We start from the raw sequence: 21,608 nt of genomic DNA, 5'->3' as shown, positions 1-21,608 counted from the left end.
ATATATGATCATTATTTGTTGTCATAAATGTTCGTGGTAGGCTTGAGTTAATGAAATCAGTGCAAGTTGTAAACTAGTAAATTGGTCGTTTAAAGGAAAATTACATGGTTTCACCCACCCAATGGGACTCCAGGACGGTATTAGGGATCATGGTAAACATTTCAGAAATTTTTATTTTCGGGCAGAAAACAGTCAAAAATTACAAAATTGAAGGCTAATATCCACGCTTCTTGAGAAATTTTGAAGGATTTGGGACCCGAAGTCGAAAAGTCATGAAATATAAGGGGATATAACTCGGGGTAATATAATGCAGTTTGGAGCCATATATGATCATTATATGTTGTCATAGATGTTCGTGGTAAGCTTGAATTGATGAAATCGGTACAAGTTGTAAACCGGTAAATTGGCATATTAAAGGCAAATTGGATGGTTCCATCCACTTAATTGGATTCTCGGAGGGTATCAGGAAACATGGTAAACATTTCGACAAATTTAATTTTCGAGCGAAAAAAGTCAGGAAATTCCAAAATTGAAAGATCCACGCTTTTGAGAAATTTTGGAGGTTTCGAGGCCTAGTGCCGAAAAAGCCTTGAAATTTTAGGGTATACATCAAGGGGTCATATAATGCCGTTTGGAACCATTTATGATCACTATATGTTGTCATAAATGTTAATGGTAGACTTGATAATGAAATCGGTGCAAGTTGTAAATCGGTAAATTGGTCGTTTAAAGGAAAATTGGATAGTTCAACTCACCCAATTGGACTCCCAAAGGGTATTAGGGACCATAGTTATAATTTTGGCAATTTTTATTTGTGGGCGAAAACAAGTCAAAAAATTCCAAAATTGAAGGCTTATATCCACGCTTTTTGAAAAAGTTTGGAGATTTCGGGGCACTATGTCGAAAAGTCTTGAGATTTTAGGAAATACATCTCGGGGTCATATAATGACGTTTGGAACCATATATATGATCATTATATGTTGTCATAAATGTTCGTGGTAGGCTTGAGTTAATGATATCGGTGCAAGTTGTAAATCGATAAATTTGCCCTTTAAAGGCAAATTGGATGGTTCCACCCACCCACGGACTCGTGGAGGGTATTAGTGACCATGGTAAACATTTCAACAATTTTATTTCTGGGCGAAAAAAGTCAAAATTTTTCAAAATTGAAGGCTAATATCCACGATTTTTGAGAAATTTTTGAAATTTCGAGGCCCGGTATCGAAAAGCCTTTAAAATTTAAGGGATTCATCTCGGGGTCATATAATGCCGTTTGAAATCATATATAATCATTATATGTTGTCATAAATGTTCGTGGTAGGCTTGAATTGATGAAATCGGTGCAAGTTGTAAACCGATAAATTGGTCGTTTAAAGGCAAATTGGATGGTTTCATCCACCTAATTGAACTCCTTTAGGGTATTAGGGACCAGGATAAACATTTCGACAATTTTATTGTCAAGCGAAAAAAAGTCAAAACATTCGAAAATTGATCAATATCCACCTTTTTGAGAAATTTTGGAGTCATCGGAGCACGATGTCTAAAAGTCTTGAAATTCCAGGGAATACATCCCGGGGTCATATATTGTCGTTTAAAACCATATGTAATCATTATTTGTTGTCATAAATTTTCGTGATAGGCTTGATATAATGAAATCGATGCAAGTTGTAAACCGGTAACTTGGTCGTTTACAGGCAAATTGGATGGTTCCACCAACCTAATTGGACTCCCAGAGGGTATTAGTGACCATGGTAAACATTTCAGCAATTTTTATTTCGGGCGAAAAAAAGTCAAAAAATTCCAAAATTTAAGGCTAATATCCACTTTTTTGAGAAATTTCGAAGGTTTCGGGGTACGGTGTAGAAAAGTTTTGAAATTCTAGGGGATACATCTCGGTGTCATATAATATCATTTGGAACCATATACGATCATTATTTGTTGTCATAAATGTTCGTGATAGGCTTGAGTTAATGAAATCGGTGCAAGTTGTAAACTGATAAATTGGTCGTTCAAAGGAAAATTGGATGGTTCCACCAACCCAATTGGATTCTTGGAGGGTGTTAGGTACCTTAGTAAACATTTCGGAAATTTTTATTTCCCGGAAAAAATAAGTCAAAAAATTCCAAAATTGAAGGCTAATATCCACGCTTTTTGAGTAATTTTGGAGGTTTTGGGGCCCAATGTCGAAAAACATTAAGATTTTAGGGGGTACATCTCAGGGTCATGTATTACTGTTTGGAACCATATATGATCATTTGATGTTGTCATAAATGTTCGTGAAAGTCTTGAGTTAATGAAATCAGTGCAATTTGCAAATTGGTAAATTGGCCGTTTACATGCAAATTGGATATTTCCACCCACCCAATTGGACTCCGGAAGGGTATTAGGGATCATGGTAAATATTTTGACAATTTTTATTTCCGAGTTAAAAAAAAGTCAAAAAAAATTCCAAAATTGAAGACTAATCCACGCATTTTGCGAATTTTTTAAGGTTTTGGGTCTCTATTTCAAAAAGTCTAGAAATTCTAGGGAATAAATCTCATGGTCATATAATGTCGTTTGGAAACATATATGATCATTATATTTTGTCATAAATGTTCGTGGTAGACTTAAGTTAATGAAATTGGTGCAAGTTGTAAACCGGTAAATAAGCCGTTTAAAAGTTCATTGGATATTGGGTAATTCCCATTGGTACATTCCAGGTATTGTCTTTTCTCAGCGATACCACATTTTTTTTTGACTTCCTGCTGATACACCCCAGTTTATGACTTCCTAACTGGCGTGATTAAGTTTGTTAATCAGATGTTAATAACTTGGTTTATTAACATTTTAGGCTTAGTAATAGATAAAATGACTAATATACCCCCCCTTTTTTTAATCATTTCCCTCCAATTTTCCCCCCTTAATTTTGCTGTTATTTCCCTCCAACTTCCCAAACCTTATTCTCTCCCTATAAAACGCCACTTTCCCTCTTCTATTCTCCATTAAATTTCTCCTCCATTGCTTCGAACTTATCTCTTCTCCTTTTTTTTTTTCTTTTTTCTGTTGGTCTATACTCTTCTGACATGGCTGGTTCTGCAGGTAGTGGTTCCTCTTCTGGCAGCAGATTTGGGAGGTCCATGTGGGTGAGACGAATTCACTGCAATTGTAATCCACCAAGACATGCTGATATTAGGGTTTCTAACTCAATTTCGAATCCAGGGAGGTCATATTACAAGTGCAGGCATTGTGGTTTGTTCATGTGGGTTTCTAAAGATTAAATTATAGCAAACCATGAATAATCATCCAATTTGAGATTATTAAGAGAGGAATTTATTGATTTCACAGACAGCATATGAGTTTGCAAGCTATGTTTATATGGTTGTTAGAATTGCTCTTGTGATGTATCTAATTTTACTGTTTGTAGCTTTGAAATGAGGACTGTGTATTTAGTTGCCATGTACTTCAGAGAGTAAGAGTACTAGGAAGGTTGTATTTTCTTGGTTTTGAATGAAAATTGATAAATAATTTGTATTTTGAATGTGTTTAATGCTGTTTGATAAGTTACCATTGAATCAATCATTGAGATCAACTAAAATTAACAAAATGAACAAAATGTGGGACCATTCTTAATATAGACAAAATGGCATCAGTTGCCAACATTCATTAAAATGAACAAAATGTGGGACCACTTGAAATAGACAAAATGGCATCAGTTGCCAACATTCATTAATATCATATCATCCAAAATGACCAAAAAACATAGAGTTAACTACAAAGTTTGACTTTCTATCCAAATTAGCAAAAAAACATATGCTACTATACTGCAAAACAGAACACTTGCTAGCTTTGAGAATTAGAGTTTCCTTAAGACATGTGCACTGGTTGGCTAGGAAATTGTGAAGCTGTCAGCACTGTTGCTTGCTCAGCTGAGGGTCTGCCCTTCTTTCCCTTTAATTTGCTTTTTTGGTTGAAGCTGCAGGTTGAGATGCTAAAGGTTGAGTTGCTGCAGACTGAGATCCAAGTGCTTCAAATTGCTTTGCTGCCTTAGGTGCCTTTGTTGCATTACTTTGGTATTTGACCCTAGGATTCTTGATGACAACAGGCTCATTTGACTTCAATTCTTTTCATGTTAAGCCTCCCTTGCAGGTTGTCTTATTATGCCCAAAGCAACCACATTTTCTGCATTTCACTGTTTTTGACCTTTTTTCAGGTTGCTCTTCACCTTCTTCCCTCTTTCTGTTCCTACTTGGTCTTCCAATTCCCCTCTTCATCTTAGGAGGCATGATGATTTTACCTGACTCATCTGCAGGCCATTGCTCTGTGTCAGGAATTGGGTTAATGCAGACACTGTAAGCTTGCTTGTAAGTCTTCACAGAGTACCAGGAATTGACAAAGTCATGTGGGTCCAACTTTGCATCAATGCAAGCCCTAATGGCATGCTTACAAGGCACACCTGTCAGTTGCCATGCCCCACAAGAACAAACTTTCTTGTTTAAGCTGAGAGGAAACTGTGATCTTCCCTCATGAATTTCATATTCACTTGGGATGGACTTGAAAACTCTGCATTTTGAGCTAGCTTTACTTATTTCTTTCACTAGCTTCACAATTTTAGGAGTAATGTCTTCATCTTTCCAAGACCTTGCATTCTCCATCCTTGTTGCAATTCTCACCATACAAACCCTTCTTATTCCTGCATTAATTGTCTTAATTAGAAAACAAACCAAATCAGTTTGAAATGATAATGTTAACACAGCAAGAGGTGGGTTAATGCCTTCTAGAAAAGTCAAAATAGGCCTACACCTATTCACCCCTAGTGTAGAGTTGAAGCTCTCTACAAAATTAGATGTATTGGAGTCATTGCAAACATTTGGGTCAAATGCATGCTTACTCCACTTAGACTTCTCTCCCAAGTCTGCAAACCAAGTCATGACATCTTCACCTCCTGCTTTCTGCAACTTCTCCATAGCTTTCCTGAATGTGAAAGCTGAAGATGCATTGCATGCTCTCCAAAATAGAACATACATCATAGGGCCTGGAAAAAGCTTCTTGTAATTTCTACTGAGATGCCTACATCAAAACCTCCTGTCAGCTTTTGGCCATACTTGTTCTAGTGCAAGTTCAACTCCCTGAAACAATGAGTACAGCATTAGCATTTGAATATTTGCATATCAGAAAAAGCAATAAAAATTGAAAAAGAAAAAGGAATTTACTTGCCTTTTGCCTATCAGAAATAATGGTCTAATGCTCCCTTGTTGAATCTTTCACAATGTTCAACAAATGCCAAAAGAAGTAAGTCCATGATTGCTTGTCTTCTTAGCCAACTACAGCATATGCTATGGGGAAGATCTCATTATTGCCATCTATTCCCACAGCAGAGAGCAATACCCCCCCCCCCCATAGTTACCTTTGAGGTGGGTTCCATCTACACCAATTAAAGGTCTAACACCTCTTAAAAGACCTTTTAATTGTCCAGTGAATGAGATAAAAATGCTTGAAAATTGAAGCTGTTTAGGGATAGACTCGATTTCATTCCATGCACAAAAAGCCTTGGACTATGGGTTTGTTTCTATGCACATCTTAGCATACATTGGCAGTAGTCTACATGACTCATCATGCCCTCCAAATAACTGCTCAATCACATAGCTCTTTAACTTGTACAAGGTTGACTGCCTCATGTAGATGCCATATCTCTGAAAAAGAAGTTCATTGAGTGCTTTCCCAAGAATGTCTGGGTTAGCCCTGATGTCTTCCATGACTTTTTGAGATACCCATTTTACATTGCATATGGGGTTGTAAGTCTCTAAGCCCCTGCAAGTGTGTATATTGGGCCATATTTTCTTGATTGCCCATGTTCTGCCAGTCTGCTAGCATGCAATCTCCATTCACAACAATCAGATTGGAAACTGCACTGTACCTCTTGTTGTCAACATACTCTACATTGATGGCAAATCTTTCTTGAAAGCAAAATCCTTCAAAGTGTCATTAAAGTGAGCCTTGTCATTAAAAATCATCCAAGGTCTGAGTGTTATTTTACCAAAGTCAACATCCTCATACATTTCACCATTCTTGTACAATCTCTTAAAATAATTGTAGGCGTCGCTTGAAGAAAATAATTGTAGGCGTCGCTCGAAATGCGCCTACATTAAAGCATGTGGTGAATATTCTTGGCACTCATAGGAAGTGGGAATTGACATAATACGATTAGGGACAAGGAAAGTAGGGAGCCTCCAATAAGTTTTTAAGGAACTTGTAAACCGTTCACGGATCATAAAAGGCAACCACGAATAAAGGGACAACGATAGGAAACAACGATGACCCGTGAAGGTTACACCCCATTCATAATCCATGAGATTACTAAATGCATATGGTTCGGAACCACGAAAGGAGGACCGGGGATGATGGTACGAAGTGAGTCATGGAGTCACCTTCGCCTGTATTGGCCTCTACTCGATTCTTATAGTGAAAAGTGATTCCTGCGATCTCAAAGGCATATAAACAAAATATTTAATTTGCTCCAAACTATTATTAAGCTAAATTGGTTGAATATTAATGCAACACATAATTCTAAAATATTTGTGATCACTTGAATTAATTAACAAGATTAAAAAGGAACCTAAACCGGTTGTTCAAATCATCTTATTAGGCGTGATTTCCAATTACATATTCCCTTTAAACATGCAATATAGTGATCAATAAATAGAATGAACATTAATATTGGAAACAATTTAACCATAATATCGTTAGTCAAATTAAATATAAAATAACCTAATCATGATGCTAGCAACAAGAATAAAAATAAGAGTAATTAAATGATTAACTACTCACTTTCCGCATTTCCTTGAATTGCTACATCATGAATAAACTGTTAGTAACTTCAATAAAAATAAATCAAATTGAAACAATTAAATTATATAAATGTATATTTGATTTGGTCCAAACCCTCAGTTAAATATACCTTTCACGCCTTGGTTTAAGTATAGAACTTTGGGTATTGTATGAACTCCTTGGAGTGCTTAATTAGGGGAAGTATTTTGAGAGAATAGGGTGTCTATTATTTAGGCTAAAAATGGAGAAGAGAATTATTTTATGATCAAGATTGTTGATGTTTGGAAAAGGGGTGATATGACCTCTATTTATAGAGAAAAAAAGAAGGGTCGAAAAAAACAAGATAAGATCCGAATTAAATCGGAATAAAACTCGATAGACAGCAGTTTTTGCGGTTTTTGTTTTTATCATATCTTTTGATCCAGAAATCGGAATAAGATGAATAAGATATCGTTAGAAAGATCTTGAAGTTTAATTTCTAACCCAATTAGAATCAGATTAAAATATGTTGTAGAATAAAAGATATGAACGAAATAGTGAGACGGTGTCAGTTTTGGATAGAGTTTGATATCTTATTCATATCTTTTCCGTTATAGCTCGGAATTGATATTATAATATATAATTGGAAAGATAATTTCAAGGGCTATCCAACATATAAAATTTGTATAAAAAATATGATGCACGAAAATAATATCTGTCTATCATTGAACGTCTTTCAATTCGGATATAAATAGGATTTTCAAAAAAAGGAGTTTTTATTCAATTTCAAACTATTTAATCTTATCTTTTCAAAAAGGATAATTAAGATCTTTTAGAAACTTATAGAAGCTTCCAATTAATCCTAATTGGTTTAGGAATGGTATTAAATAATTTGGACCCTCCACATGATCATTGGGTCGTAGGTAAGGTGGGCTTAGATTCGATTTGGGCTAGTTTAATATTTTGGCCATAACTTATTCGTTATAGCTCGGATTTGGGCTTATAATATATCGTTGGAAATCTCTTTACAAGACCCATCCAACTATTCAATCATTGGATCCAGACTATGGACCAAAATAAAATGGATCAAACGTTTTTATAAAAAGGACACGAAATGAATGATTTTAAAGGACACGAAATAAATTATTTTGGGTTTAAAGGCACGAAAAGAGGAAAATAAGTTATGGTTTGGGGAAATGTGCTAGGAATTGGGTTGTTTTATGAAATGGAAATATGGATTTAAGCACTCCAAAAATTAAATACTCAACCCGACCAATAATGGCGGTGAAAGGTTGTTCATCATCGGGTTTGGTTTTGGGGAGACATTTTTAGGTGTCTACAATAATCCTCATCATCTTCTTCATCAAAAAAATCAAACCATTTTGATGGTTTCCAAGTGTCCTTCACTTTTGGAATCCTAGTTAGTTGTACTTGCTCATCTGCTGGAATAGATCCTTTTGGTGCAACATCTCCATCAGAGTCCTCATCTTTTTCACCAAGATTGTAACCAGGATTGATTTCTGTCTCAACACACTCAGAGCTTTCTACCACAAAATTCATCTTTCTTCTAACTCTTGAACCAGATGTTCCTTACACCTCACCCACATTCTCCCCAGCACTACTGCCCTCACTCAAATTCACATTAACCCTAGAAGCTGATCCTTGCAGATGACTCATTCTGTCACCAACACCTAGCATCCTTCTCTCAGTCACAGTTGATACTTTCACTAACCTCTTTCTTATAGCTGTGGATCTAGGAACCTTTTTCATAAATACAGTTGTTTGTGAAGCATTTGTCAATGGGTCAGCAGTAGAAGTATTAGGTGTGTCAGTCACTGCCAAAGGTGAAAATCTAGGACTCCTTCTTAGTGCTAAACCCTTGAAGACAATATTTGGTGACTTAGGAGATGGTGGTTGCATTGGGGCTGTTATGGTGACAACTTTCTTCTTACCCTTTGGTGCAGCCTTAACCTTCCTAGACTTCTCTATCTTCTCCATAAGTTCTCAAACTCTATTCTACCCTTGGTATACTCAGCAGTAGATTGATTTGTTTCATCTTGGGGTGAATCATAACCCTCAGTATACCTAGGTGGAGAGGACTCATTATTAAGGCTTATCTCATCAATAGAAAGGGGAGGTTCAGTTTGGGAAGGGTCAAATTGGAGGGGTTATGTTTGGGTTGCTTTAGTTTTAGTGGGTTGATCTATTTGTAGTGTTTCATTCTGAGGGGGTATGAATCATCTTAAAAAGATCAGCATCATCTAGTAAAGGGTGATTCTTTTCATTGAAACCATAACCAAATGAAGGGTTGATTATAGGGAACTCGGAGTCTAATGCAGCAGTGTCCTCAAAATCCATAACCAAATCCATCAAATTACATCTATCTAAGTCAACAGCAAGATCAACATGCTTATCAAAGTAATGAAACCTTAACACCACATCACCCATTCTGCAAAAGAAGGTACACATTTATAACATGCAAATAAATTCCAATTCAGGTATCTAACAATCTACAACATGCAAATACGTTGCAATTCAGGAATCCAACAGACAATGAAACATGATCATGCCATTTCATCTAAATTAAATCCATACTCTAAACAAATAATTGAACACACATAATCACGCACATAATATACATGAAAGAACCCTAAAATCGCACACATATACAACATTTAAATCATGAATTAAACCCAAAATCGCATAGAAAAACAGAACACCAATCAACTGCACCAAATCATGCAAAAATGAACAGTAGTAGTGCTAAAGTACCTGAATTATGCAAGATTTCCCTCTAATGGCTTTGTAGACCAACGAAATTTGCGAATTTCCCTTGCAAAACCCTAGGATTGCTTTGTGAATTCACCAGAGAGCAGAGGAGAGAGAGATGAAATTTGAAAGTTTTGTTTGGTTTATGTCCAATCGACATAAATGGAAAGGGAAGGGGTTTAATTATGGGTGATGGAGGGAAGGATTAAAAGGGGGCATATTAGTCTTTTCCTACTTTAGTAACCTAACTCAGCTTTTAACCTAACATTACTAAGTTATTAACGTGTAATTAACAGAATAATCACGTCAATTATAAAGTCATAAATTGGGATGTATCAGCAAGAAGTCAAAAAAAATGTGGTACCGCCGAGAAAAGTCGATACCTGGAGTGTACCAATGGGAATTTCCCTTGGATATTTCTACCCACCCAATATAACTCTTGGAGGGTATTAGGGACCATGTTAAACATTTCGGCAATTTAAATTTCCGGGCGAAAAAAAATAAAAAAAATTCCAAAATTGAAGTCTATTATTCACTCTTTTTGAGAAATTTTGGAGGTTTTGGGGCCCGTTGACGAAAAGCCTCGAGATTTTAGGGGATACATCTCGGGGTCATATAATGCCATTTGGAACCATATATAATCACTATATGTTGTCATCAATGTTCGTGGTAGGCTTGAATTAATGAAATCGGTGCAAGTTGTAAATCGGTAAATTGGCCGTTTAAAGGCAAATTTTCGGGCAAAAAAAAGTCAAACATTCTAAAATAAAAGGCTAATATCCACGCTTTAATTTTTAGAAATTTTGGAGTTTTCGAGGCCTAATGTCTAAAAGTTTTAAAATTATAGGGAATACATCTCGTGGTCATATAATATTGTTTGGACCCATATATAATCATTATTTGTTGTCATAAATGTTCATGGTAGGCTAGAGTTAATGAAATCGGTGCAAATTATAAATCTGTAAATTGGTCGTTTAAAGGAAAATTGGATGCCTTGCCAATTGGACTCCCGGAGGGTGTTAAGAACCTTGGTGAACATTTCAGCAATTTTTATTTACGGGCGAAAAAAGTAAAAAAAATTCAAAATTAAAGGCTAATATCCACATTTTTTGAGAAATTTTGTAGGTTTCGGGGCCTAGTGTCGAAAAGTCTTGAGATTTCAGGGGATAAATCTCGATCGGGGTCATATAATGCCGTTTGGAACCATATATGATCATTATATGTTGTTATAAATGTTCGTGGTAAGCTTGAATTAATGAAATCGGTGCAAGATGTAAACCGGTAAATTGGTCGTTTAAAGGCATTGGATGGTTCCACCCATCAAATTGGACTCCTGGAGGATATTAGTGATCATGGTAAATATTTCGGCAATTTTTTTTACGATTGAAAAAAGTAAAAAAAAAATCTAAAATTGAAGTCATCCACGGTTTTTGAGAAATTTTGGAGGTTTCGGGGCCCGGTGTCAAAAATCATTTATATTTTTGGGGATACATATCAAAGTCATATAATGACATTTGAAACCATATATGATAACTATATGTTGTCATAAATGTTCATGGTAGGCTTGAGTTAATGAAATCGATGCAAGTTGTAAACCGGTAAATTGACCGTTTAATGGCAAGTTGGATGGTTCCACCCACCCAATTGGACTCCTATAGGGTATTAGGGATCATGGTAACACTTCGGCAATTTTTATATACGAGAGAAAAAAAAGTCAAAAAATTCCAAAATTAAAGGCTAATATCCACGCTTTTTGAGAAATTTTAGAGGTTTCGGGGTCTAGTGTCGAAAATCCTTAAGAATATAGGGGATATATCTCGGATTCTCAGGTTCATATAATCCCGTTTGGAACCATATATGATCGTTATATGTTGTCATAAATGTTTGTGGTAGACTTGAGTTAATGAAATCGTCGTAAGTTGTAAATCGATAAATTGGCCGTTTAAAGGCAAATTGGATGGTTCCACCTACCCAATTGGACTCCCGGAGGATATTAGTGACCATGGTAAATATTTTGGAAATTTTTATTTGCGGGCTAAAAAAAGTCGAGAAATTCCAAAATTAAAGGCTAATATCCACGTTTTTTGAGAAATTTTGGAGGTTTCGGGGCCCGGTGTTGAAAATCCTTTATATTTTTTGAGATACATCTCGGGGTCACATAATGCCGTTTGAAACCATAAATGATCATTATATGTTGTCATAAATGTTCGTGGTAGGCTTGAGTTAATGAAATCGGTGCAAGTTGTAAACTGGTAAATTGGTCGTTTAATGGCAAGTTGGATGGTTCCACCCACCCAATTGAACCCCCGAAGGATATTAGGGATCATGGTAAACATTTTGCCAATTATTATATACGGGCGAAAAACAGTTAAAAAAATTCCAAAACTAAAGGCTAATATCCAAGCTTTTTGAGAAATTTAGGAGGTTTCGGGGCCGGTGCCGAAAAGCCTTTATATTATAGGGGATATATCTTGGGGTCATATAATGCCGTTTGGAACTATATATGATCGTTATATGTTGTCATAAATGTTCGTAGTAAGCTTGAGTTGATGACATCGATGCAAGATGTAAACCGGTAAATTGGCCATTTAAAGGCAAATTGGATGGTTCGACCCACTCAATTGGACTCCCGGAGGATATTAGGGACCATGGTAAATATTTTGGAATTTTTTTTTACCGTAAAAAAAAAGTCAAAAAATTCCAAATTGAAATCGGCGCTTTTTGAGAAATTTGTGATGTTTCGAGGCCCGGTGTCGAAAAGCTTTGAGATTTGGTGGGATACATCTCGGGGTCATACAATGTCGCTTGAAACCATATATTACATTATATGTTGTCATAAGTGTTTGTAGTAGGCTTACAGTAATTAAATCGGTGCAAGTTGTAAACCGGTTGTTAGTTGAGACGAACAGTAGAAGATGGAAGGTGAATTGTATTTGAGTTCCTATAGAACCTTTTTTTTGCGGAATATAAATAAACTGTAAAGGAAATTGCAATGCACACAGATTTTTACGAGGAAACCTTCTTGGGCCCAACTGAAAGTAAAACCTCGACCTTTCTAAGTGTTTTCCAAAACCAAATCACTTCACTATAATAGGGAAATACCAAATTAAATTACAACCTATTATACATAGACCTTTACTCACAAGTTCTACACTGAACTTGCTACACAGTAGGACCCTATCCTACCCAATCTAAGTCCCAAACTTAGATTCACTCGTACTCCCAAAGTACTTTCTCAGCTTCACACTAGAAGTTTTCACACTGTATGCAAAATATAATTCACACTCACCCAATAACCAAACCAGTACAAAATATAAGACACTAGTATATGATAGGCAAGCTACGCATGAAACCCAAAACTAATATGACAAAGTTTTAAGCTTGGTAAAACTTACACAATTAAAGCACAAAAGAATTCTTCACGCATAAACAAACCAAAAACTTTGGAATGAGATTTCTACTATTTATACAAGTCTAGCTCGTATAGCAAGTAGGGTTTTCAAAAGATAAAGATGTTAAATTACCAAATCTCAAAACACGGGTTTAAGTAAATCATTTTCAAAGAATTTTTTTTTTTTTGGAAAACTAGATAAATATAGATTATTAAAACAGAATAATATCTTTCTAATAATCAGTTTTTAAAGAAATAAATCCTTTAGAACATATTTACTTAAAAACTATCTTTTTATATTTTCCGTTTTTATTATATTTGCCGAGCCTTTGTCACGCTTCTAATAAGTTTCACATGTAACCTAATTAACATTTAACAACATATCTAGAAGATAAACTTAACTAAATTAAGTTGTTGCGCCGTTATTATGTACTTGAAACATTGCTTGGGCTTCACGCAGACCAGGACCAAGTTCCTGCTGTCTTTAGTTCCTGTTAGGGAACTTAGACAGTTCTTGTTAGGGAACTCTTCTTTTATCTTGTTTAACCTCCTTAAGATATGTTATCCATGTCTTCTTAGACTAGGCTACTCTTCCACCACCAAGGTCCACTTCCCCTGTTCTAATCATACACTTAAAGAAACCTTTATTAATCGAGTTTGCTTGAGTGTCAGTCTATCATCATCAAAAACTTTAAGCTTCAACACCGGTAAATTGGTTGTTTAAAGGCAAATAGGATGGTTCCACCCACCCAATTGGAATCCCAGAGGGTATTAGGGATCATAGTAAACATTTCGGCAATTTTGATTTTCGGGCGAAAAAAAGTAAAAAAAAATTCCAATATTGAAGGCTAATATCCACGCTTTTTGAGAAATTTTGGAGGTTTCGAGGCCCGGTGTCGAAAAGACTTTAGATTATAGGGGATATATCTCAGGGTCATATAATGCCGTTTGGAAGTTGCAAGTTTCTGGTAGACTTAAGTTAATGAAATCGTTGCAAGTTGTAAACCGGTAAATTGGGCGTTTAAAGGCAAATTGGATGGTTCCACCCAACCAATAAGACTCCCGGGGGTATTAGAGACCATGGTAAACATTTCGGCAATTTTTATTTCCGGGTGAAAAAAAGTTAAAAAATTCAAAAATTGAACGCTAATATCCACCTTTTTGAGAAATTTTGGAGTCTTCGGGGCCCGGTGTCTAAAAGTCTCGAAATTATAGGGAATACATCTCGGGGTCATATAATGTCATTTGGAATCATATGTGATCATTATTTGTTGTCATAAATGTTCGTGGTAGGTTTGAGATAATGAAATCGGTGCAAGTTGTAAACCGGTAAATTGTTCGTTTAAAGGAAAATTTGATGGTTCCACCCACTCAATTGGACTCCATGAGGGTAATAGGGACCATGGTAAACATTTCAAAAATATTTATTTTCAGGCGAAAAAAGTCAGAAAATTCCAAAAATGAAGGCTAAGATCCACGCTTTTTGAGAAATTTTAGAGGTTTCGAGGCCCGGCGGGGTCGAAAAGCCTTGAAATTTTAGGGGATACATCTCGGGGTCATATAATTTCGTTTGGAACCATTTATGATCATTATATGTTGTCATAAATGTTCGTGGTAGGCTTGATTTAACGAAATTGGTGCAAGTTGTAAACTAGTAAATTGGTCATTTAAAGGCAAATTGGATAGTTCAACTCACTCAATTGGACTCCCGACGGATATTAAAGACCATGGTTAAAATTTCTGCAATTTTTATTTACGAGCAAAAAAAAGTAAAAAAATTCCAAAATTGAAGGCTAATGCCCACGCTTTTTGAGAAAATTCGAATATTTCAGGGCCCGATGTCGAAAAGCATGGGATTTTAGGGGATACATCTCGGGGTCATATAATGCCGTTTGGAACCATATATGATCATTATATGTTGTCAGAAATGTTCGTGGTAGGCTTGAGTTAATGAAATCAGTGCAAGTTGTAAACCGGTAAATTGGTCGCTTAAAGAGAAATTGGATGGTTCCACTCAGCCAATTGGATTCCCTTAGGGTATTAGGGACCATGGTAAACATTTCGGGAATTTTTATTTCCAGGTGAAAAGTAAAAAAAAAAATACAAAATTGAAGGCTGTTATCCACGCTTTTTGAGAAATTTTGGAGTTTTCGGGTAGAGCTGTCAATTCGGGTAAATAAGTCAGTAAGAGTTGGTCGGGTCAACTCGAGTTGGGTCAATTTGGATTGATTCCATAACCTATGCGGGTCGGGGCATGCTTTATTTGGGTTACGTGAGTTCATACTTCTTATTAGGTTTGGGTCAGGTTTAGGTCGGGTTACATTCGGGTCGGGTGAACAATAGGTCGGGTTTCCACGGGTTAAAACGAGTTAGGGTAACTCTCGGGTTCGAGTTGGGTTCGGTTCAAGTCAATAATTTGTGGGTTATAATTAGATCGGGTCATTCTCGGGTTTGAGTTGGGTTCGGTTCAAGTTAATAATTTGCAAGTTATAATTAAGTCAGGTCATTTTCAAGTTGGGTCATTCTTGGGTTCAAGTCGGGTTCGGTTCAAGTCAATAATTTGCGGGTTATAACAAGGTTGGGTCATTTTCAAGTCGGGTCATTCTCGGATTCAAGTCGGGTTATGTTCAAGTCAATAATTTGCAGGTTACAATCAGGTCGGGTCATTTCCAAGTTAGGTCATATTCGGGTTCAACTAAATATAAATAGATAATTATCATTTTTATCAAGCTAATTATTTCCTTTGACTATAATATATATGGCAATATACTAGGGAACTATAGTCTATAATTTAGGAAGATAATTATCTCCTTTGACCATACAACAAATATATACTATATTTAACTCTTAAATTTGAGGATGATGCTCCTTTCTTTTGCTGGCCTAAACCAACTTGGTCTCCCTAGACAAAATGCTTTGAACAACAATAATAAAGTGGTCTAAATTGCATTTAAGGTGATTTGAAATCGAGTCAGGAACAATTTGGGTTGAAATTAGGTCGGGTCAATAACAAGTCGTGTTGATTTCGAGTCGGGTTAGTAACAGATCGGGTTGAATTTTTGGGCCGGGTTAGTAATAGGTCTGGTAAAATTCGGGTCGGGTCAATAACAAGTCGGGTCGAATTTGGGTCATGTCAATAACAAGCCGGGTTGATTTCGGGTCGGGTTTGTAACAGGTTGGGTTAAATTCGGGTCGGGTTAGGAACGACTCGGGTTGAATTCAGGTCAGGTTAGTAACAAGTCGGGTTAAATTCGTGTTTTGGCGGGTTAAAACGGGTTTGGGTCAATTAAGGTTCAAGTCGGGTTCGGTTCAGGTAAATAATTTGCGTGTTACATTCAGGTTGGTTCATCTCCAGCTCAGTTCAGTTTCGGGTTCGAGTCTCACATACTCGGGTCAACTCGGGTCTAGGGTTGGTTTCAGATCGGGTCAGGTGGGGTTTGGGTCACCATTTTTTCGGATTTAGATGGGTCGGTTAATAATCGGGTTTGAGTCGGTATTTCGGATCGGGTCAACTTTTGACAGCTCTACTTTCAATCAATATTCTAGTGGATGTCAAATAGTTTAAATGCATAAACTATTACGAGTGGTAAAAAGACTGTGATCAAACTCTTTGAACATCTTTTAGCACTCAAAATATGTTAGAAAAAATAGTCAAAATTTCTACCATTTCATTTCAATATACTGTATTAGCTTTGGCTACATTTTAAATTAATTTACAATATATAATATGTTTACAAGTAAGTTGTTACGTTAGTCTCAATATATATTTTTCAAACATAAACATTTTGTTATGTTTACCAATAGTCTATAGATAATTAAATACTTCATAAATCAATAGTCAAAATTGTGCAATTTTTAGAATTTTTGAACACGACTCACAAGAAAAGTTATAGAGAAAACCTCAAATCTGAAAAGCAAATTCCTTTTAATTAATTTCCATAATGTCAGACTTTTCTTCAAAATTTGACAGCATGTAAAGAGCAACTTCAATGATTGATTAGAAGGATGATTGCTTACTGCAAATTTGTCCAAGTGAGTTCTTGCCCTAAGGTTAGACCAAGTCTACAAATGGTCCAAATTATATTATATGTTTAATTGCACAATCAATAATAGAAATTAAACCAATAATCAATTGTAAAATCATATCAAAGCTGAAGAAAGATGTGGCCAAACCAGAGTCACAAATTCTTATTCTCCAACAGGCAAGACCAAAACTTATCCCACTAACAAATCCAAACTACTTGGGCCACTTGGCCATACTTAACATTATCATACTATCTCTGTTTTATATTATTTGTTCAGTCATATAATTGATAACTAAATTGAAAATCATTGATCTCATCCTAAAATACAATAAACTATAATTGAATCTGGGAGGCTTTAGGAAAAACATTACTTACTAGGATTTACGACAATGATGGTTAGGTTGCTCAAGAGCAAAGATTTGGCAAGCAAATTTGGGCCAAAGATGAAAGAATTACAATTAACATAGTCACATACCAAAATGTAGGCCAAGTATAGCTCAAAGCTTATTCAACAACCCTTAAACTAAGTTCCACGCAATTTTGTTATCCAAAAAAAAAAAAAAAAAAAGTTCCATGCAATTTAGATGACATTGAACTATACACCAAATACATTTACTCCCTTCGTTACAAGTTACTCTCAACAAAGGGAGGAATTGCGGACTCCTAAGCAAAATATGTTAAGTATGATTATTGAACAATAAGGGATGTGATTAGTATTAATCCAATAAAAAAAAATAAAAACCTAAACACCCAGCACCACAATCACGAAACCACCACCACTTAGCAAAACCACAACCACGAAAACACCACCAGTCAGCGCGCCACCAACAAAACCCAGCACCACCACCACCTGCGAACCCTTTGCGAAGCCGCCGAACCCACTACAACCCACCACCACCCAGCCCGAAACCAACAACCCATGAACCTAGAGCCACAACCCCGAAACCCACCACCACGAACCCAGACCCACAACCGCCGAACCCACTACAACCCACCACCACCCACCCCGAAACCCATAACCCACAACCGCCGAACCCACTACAACCCACCACCACCCACCCCGAAACCCATAACCCACGAACCCAGACCCACAACCCCGCCCGAAACCCACCACCACGAGACCACCCACGAATTCAAACCCAGAATTTCGAACCCACAAAACCACCCACGAAATTCAAACCTAGCACCACCAAAACCTGAAATTCGAAACCATAAATTCGACCCACCAAGCACCAAATCCAGAAATTTGACCCACCAAATGCACAACGAACTCAGAAAAAAGTCAGATCTAGAAAAGGAAGAGAGAGAAAACAAAGGTGTCGATAGGGAAGAAGACAACGACGGTTATTTTCGGCGTTAGGAGCGATCGGTGGTGGTGGTGGTTGTTGCAAATGAAGGTGATGGTGGTGATGATGAATTTAGATGGGAGGTGATTAAATCAATGTTATGGTTTAAGTTAATAAGATAAAATCAATAGTTTAATTAGGGTGTTTAGGAAAAAAAGTAAGGGTAATATTGTAATATCACACAAAAAAACTTACCATAAAAGGAAAGAAATAAGTTTGTTGCAAGTAATGTGTACCAGCCATTTTTAGTAATTATTGCGAGTAATTCGTAAAGGAGGGAGTATCTTTCAAAAGATAAGCAAGACATACATCAACGGAATTGGATGAATGTAAACAATTTATCATGACATTAAATCAATTAATCAATTAGAGCATTAGTCTGGGTTGGCTACATTAACTAAAAGAGATTATTCCGTATAGTCATTAACTAAAAGAGATTATTTCGTATAGTCATCAATACATTATTACATGGCCCCGGACCAATATTCTATGCTCTCGCAAAAAGATTGTTACTACCATATAACTTTTAAAAGACTTTACAAAAACCAAGACTTAATGGCAGTAATAAACATACAAATATATGGAACTGGATGAATTTATACATGCTAAGCATAATAGTAAGCGTAAACAACATTGCATTGGAATCTAGAATTTACAAAGGAGTAGAAAACTTGTGGCATCTTTAAAAAGCCTAAACAATACCAAAGCTTGTTCATAACCAAACAAGTGTAAGATATATCATCCGTACATAGGGAAAAAAACAAGAGCAACATATATAGAGTCAATATATGGCAAACTACATAAGGAAACATAACATATGCAATATCTAAGGCAGTTCCTAGCATTTAGTTGGAACGATGCAAAATAACATAATAGGTTCTTTATACAAAGATTTCATTGAAAACTAACTCAAATTAGATCGTCCATCTCAATGAAATGATTAGACCAGTCAGGAATTTGGGTAGAGGTATCAGACAAATCGCCCCAATCAATATTCAGGCCAGAAGTATCAGCCAAATCCCCCAATCCGTTGAATATATCATCCACGTCCCCAGCATCCTCAATGAAATACTTCAAAAGCCTGTCCACCTCATCCTCTGCCATTCCATCTGCATCAGGAGCAGAACCCACAGCAGTCGCAAATCCCACAGAAGTTGCAACAACATTAGGTGCATCCACAGTTACATGTTCATCATTTGGTATTCTTGCAGAAGTTGCATTGTCAAGTGGAGTACCCATAGAAGTAGCAGTAATGTATGGAGTACCCATAGAAGCTGCAATAGTACTTGGAGAAGCCACATTAGTGGCAGCAGCATCAGCAACAAGAGTACCAACTGGATAATAAGCATTTGGAGCACCCACAGATGAAGTTAAAACAGAACCATCAGGGCTATCAGCAACACCACCACAAGCCATATCATGCAGCACATGTCCAGATGCTCTTTCTGGCACATGAGTATCATCGGTGTCACTGTCCCATTCTTCTTCCACAAATCGAGCCCCATAATCTTCCCCATTCTTTGGACCTAGCCCACTTTTTTCAAATATTTTACAAATGACATATGAATCTTGTGGCACACCTTTGTCGGCAAGCATTTTGTCATCCAACCTAAACTCATGCATTACCCAATTAGTCCTTTCCCCTTTCGGAGCCTTCCCTCTATAAAATACCAAAGTTTTAATCTTTCCCACAGGACGAGAAGCATACATTGCAGTCCTATCGTTCCCAGTTGACTTCCAATATCCCCATTCAGTAGCCCTATTGGCCTTAGCTCCATTAGGGTATCTCTTTACTCGAGGGCAGAAGAAATACCAATTCAGATCCTTTGTTTTAATACATGCCATCGCAGGAAGATCCCACGGGGCAAACCTATACACATCAACCTCAGAAATCATCTGGGCACCCAGAGATTTACCCAAAACCTTCCTCTTCAAATAAAACATGAACAACTCCTCATCCGTGGGGCGAAATCGAAACCCCGGCGGACAAGACTTACTTCCTAACAAACCTTCCATAATTCAACACTAGCAAAAGTCCCCTTTCTTCTTTCTTTTTTTTCGATCAATCTACTTCCGAAACCAGAAGGTTTCTTTTATACCAATTAATCTATTTTCCAAAACCACTAATAATTCAGACTTCAGAGGCTCAAGAGCAAGAGCAATTGCAATTTGCAACACAATAACCAATCAAGATATCAAAGATCGTAACAATAATCAAAGGAGAGAAAGAGAGATCAGAGATGAACAACTCACTCTCCGATGATTAAGTCAACGGAAAATAATTACGAACCCCACCACCAACGTACCCTCTTGAAGAATGAACAATCAAACAGAAGAATCCACAAATTTTTCTTCTTCAGATTGATAATAGACATGGATACCTGGAATTTTCACGATCAACATATTCAATCATCAACAAAAATCACAACTTTCGCTCAGAAAACCCAAAAAAAAAAAAAAAAAAAAAATCAAATCAACCAAAACTACGCCGGTCAAATTTTGACTCGATCGTCAATCAAATTCGAAAAATCACAAAACTTGATCTTTCTAACGTAATTTATAAAACAACAATTCAATCAAACATTTCAATAATCCATCTTAGACAAACCCTAATTTGATTATACGTACTAATAAATCAACGACAAGCCCTAGATTGAGATATTAATATTCAACGATTTAAAAAAGGTAAAATAGAAAACCAAAAAAGAACAAGATTGCTACCTCAAAGCTAGTCGAATGGAGGAGAGAGAAAATTCTCAGAAATCGCTACGAGGAATTGAGAGAGTACGAGCTTCGATGGAGGAGAGAGAAAACATGAGATTTGCAGCGTAAGAATGAAGTTTCGGTGAAAATAAAAGAATATATATGGAGACGAATAGGAATGGCAACGGATCGGATTCGGGTCGGATGTGGCTAAATTCGAATCCGATCCATTTAGTAAACGGACCCTGGACTTGAATCCGAAAAATCCGAGTCCGAATCCGATCCGACTCGTAATTTTCGGATCCGAATCCGGTCCATTTATTCGGACCTCCGAAATGGTCCGAATATTTTTTTTTATTTTTATTTTTTGTAATGTCATATACCTATAATTGCTTGTATTGTCATACCAATTAAAGTATAAACATAACATATTTAAATTATAAATTAAGTTACATAACAAATTTTTGCTACAAAACAAGCAAATAATTGTCCCAAGTTATAGAGCATATGCTTATACTCTCGGATTCGGACTCGGATCGGACTCCGTCGGACTTTGCGTAGGGTCCAAGTCCGATCCACCTCATATTC

General features: G+C 36.5%; 2 protein-coding genes across 2 annotated transcripts; both read right to left on the bottom strand.

Annotated features, from left to right (window-relative positions):
* Positions 1-4,106: 4,106 nt before the first annotated feature.
* On the bottom strand, positions 4,107-5,006 carry LOC110690788. The gene has a single exon (XM_021867677.1). It carries the CDS (start codon positions 5,004-5,006, stop codon positions 4,107-4,109), a length of 900 nt encoding a protein of 299 aa, XP_021723369.1.
* Positions 5,007-18,935: 13,929 nt separating this feature from the next.
* LOC110690698 (NAC domain-containing protein 82-like) lies at positions 18,936-21,173 on the bottom strand. Its single transcript, XM_021867568.1, has 2 exons — positions 21,039-21,173; positions 18,936-20,698 (listed from the first exon to the last, which is right to left on the bottom strand). The coding sequence occupies exon 2, from the start codon at positions 20,331-20,333 to the stop codon at positions 19,227-19,229; it is 1,107 nt and encodes a 368-aa protein (XP_021723260.1). The 5' UTR covers positions 20,334-20,698; positions 21,039-21,173; the 3' UTR covers positions 18,936-19,226.
* Positions 21,174-21,608: the final 435 nt, after the last annotated feature.

Source organism: Chenopodium quinoa, unplaced genomic scaffold, assembly GCF_001683475.1.
Source record: "Chenopodium quinoa cultivar QQ74 unplaced genomic scaffold, ASM168347v1, whole genome shotgun sequence".
Classification (NCBI taxonomy): domain Eukaryota; kingdom Viridiplantae; phylum Streptophyta; class Magnoliopsida; order Caryophyllales; family Amaranthaceae; genus Chenopodium; species Chenopodium quinoa.
The sequence above is the reverse complement of the archived record's forward strand: the minus strand, read 5'-3'. Positions and strand labels throughout refer to the sequence as shown.

What these genes read in the sequence shown, in the direction of transcription:
- LOC110690788 (XM_021867677.1), bottom strand. Translation starts at nt 5,006, where the DNA reads ATGTATGTTCTATTTTGGAGAGCATGCAATGCATCTTCAGCTTTCACA.
- LOC110690698 (XM_021867568.1), bottom strand. Translation starts at nt 20,333, where the DNA reads ATGGAAGGTTTGTTAGGAAGTAAGTCTTGTCCGCCGGGGTTTCGATTT.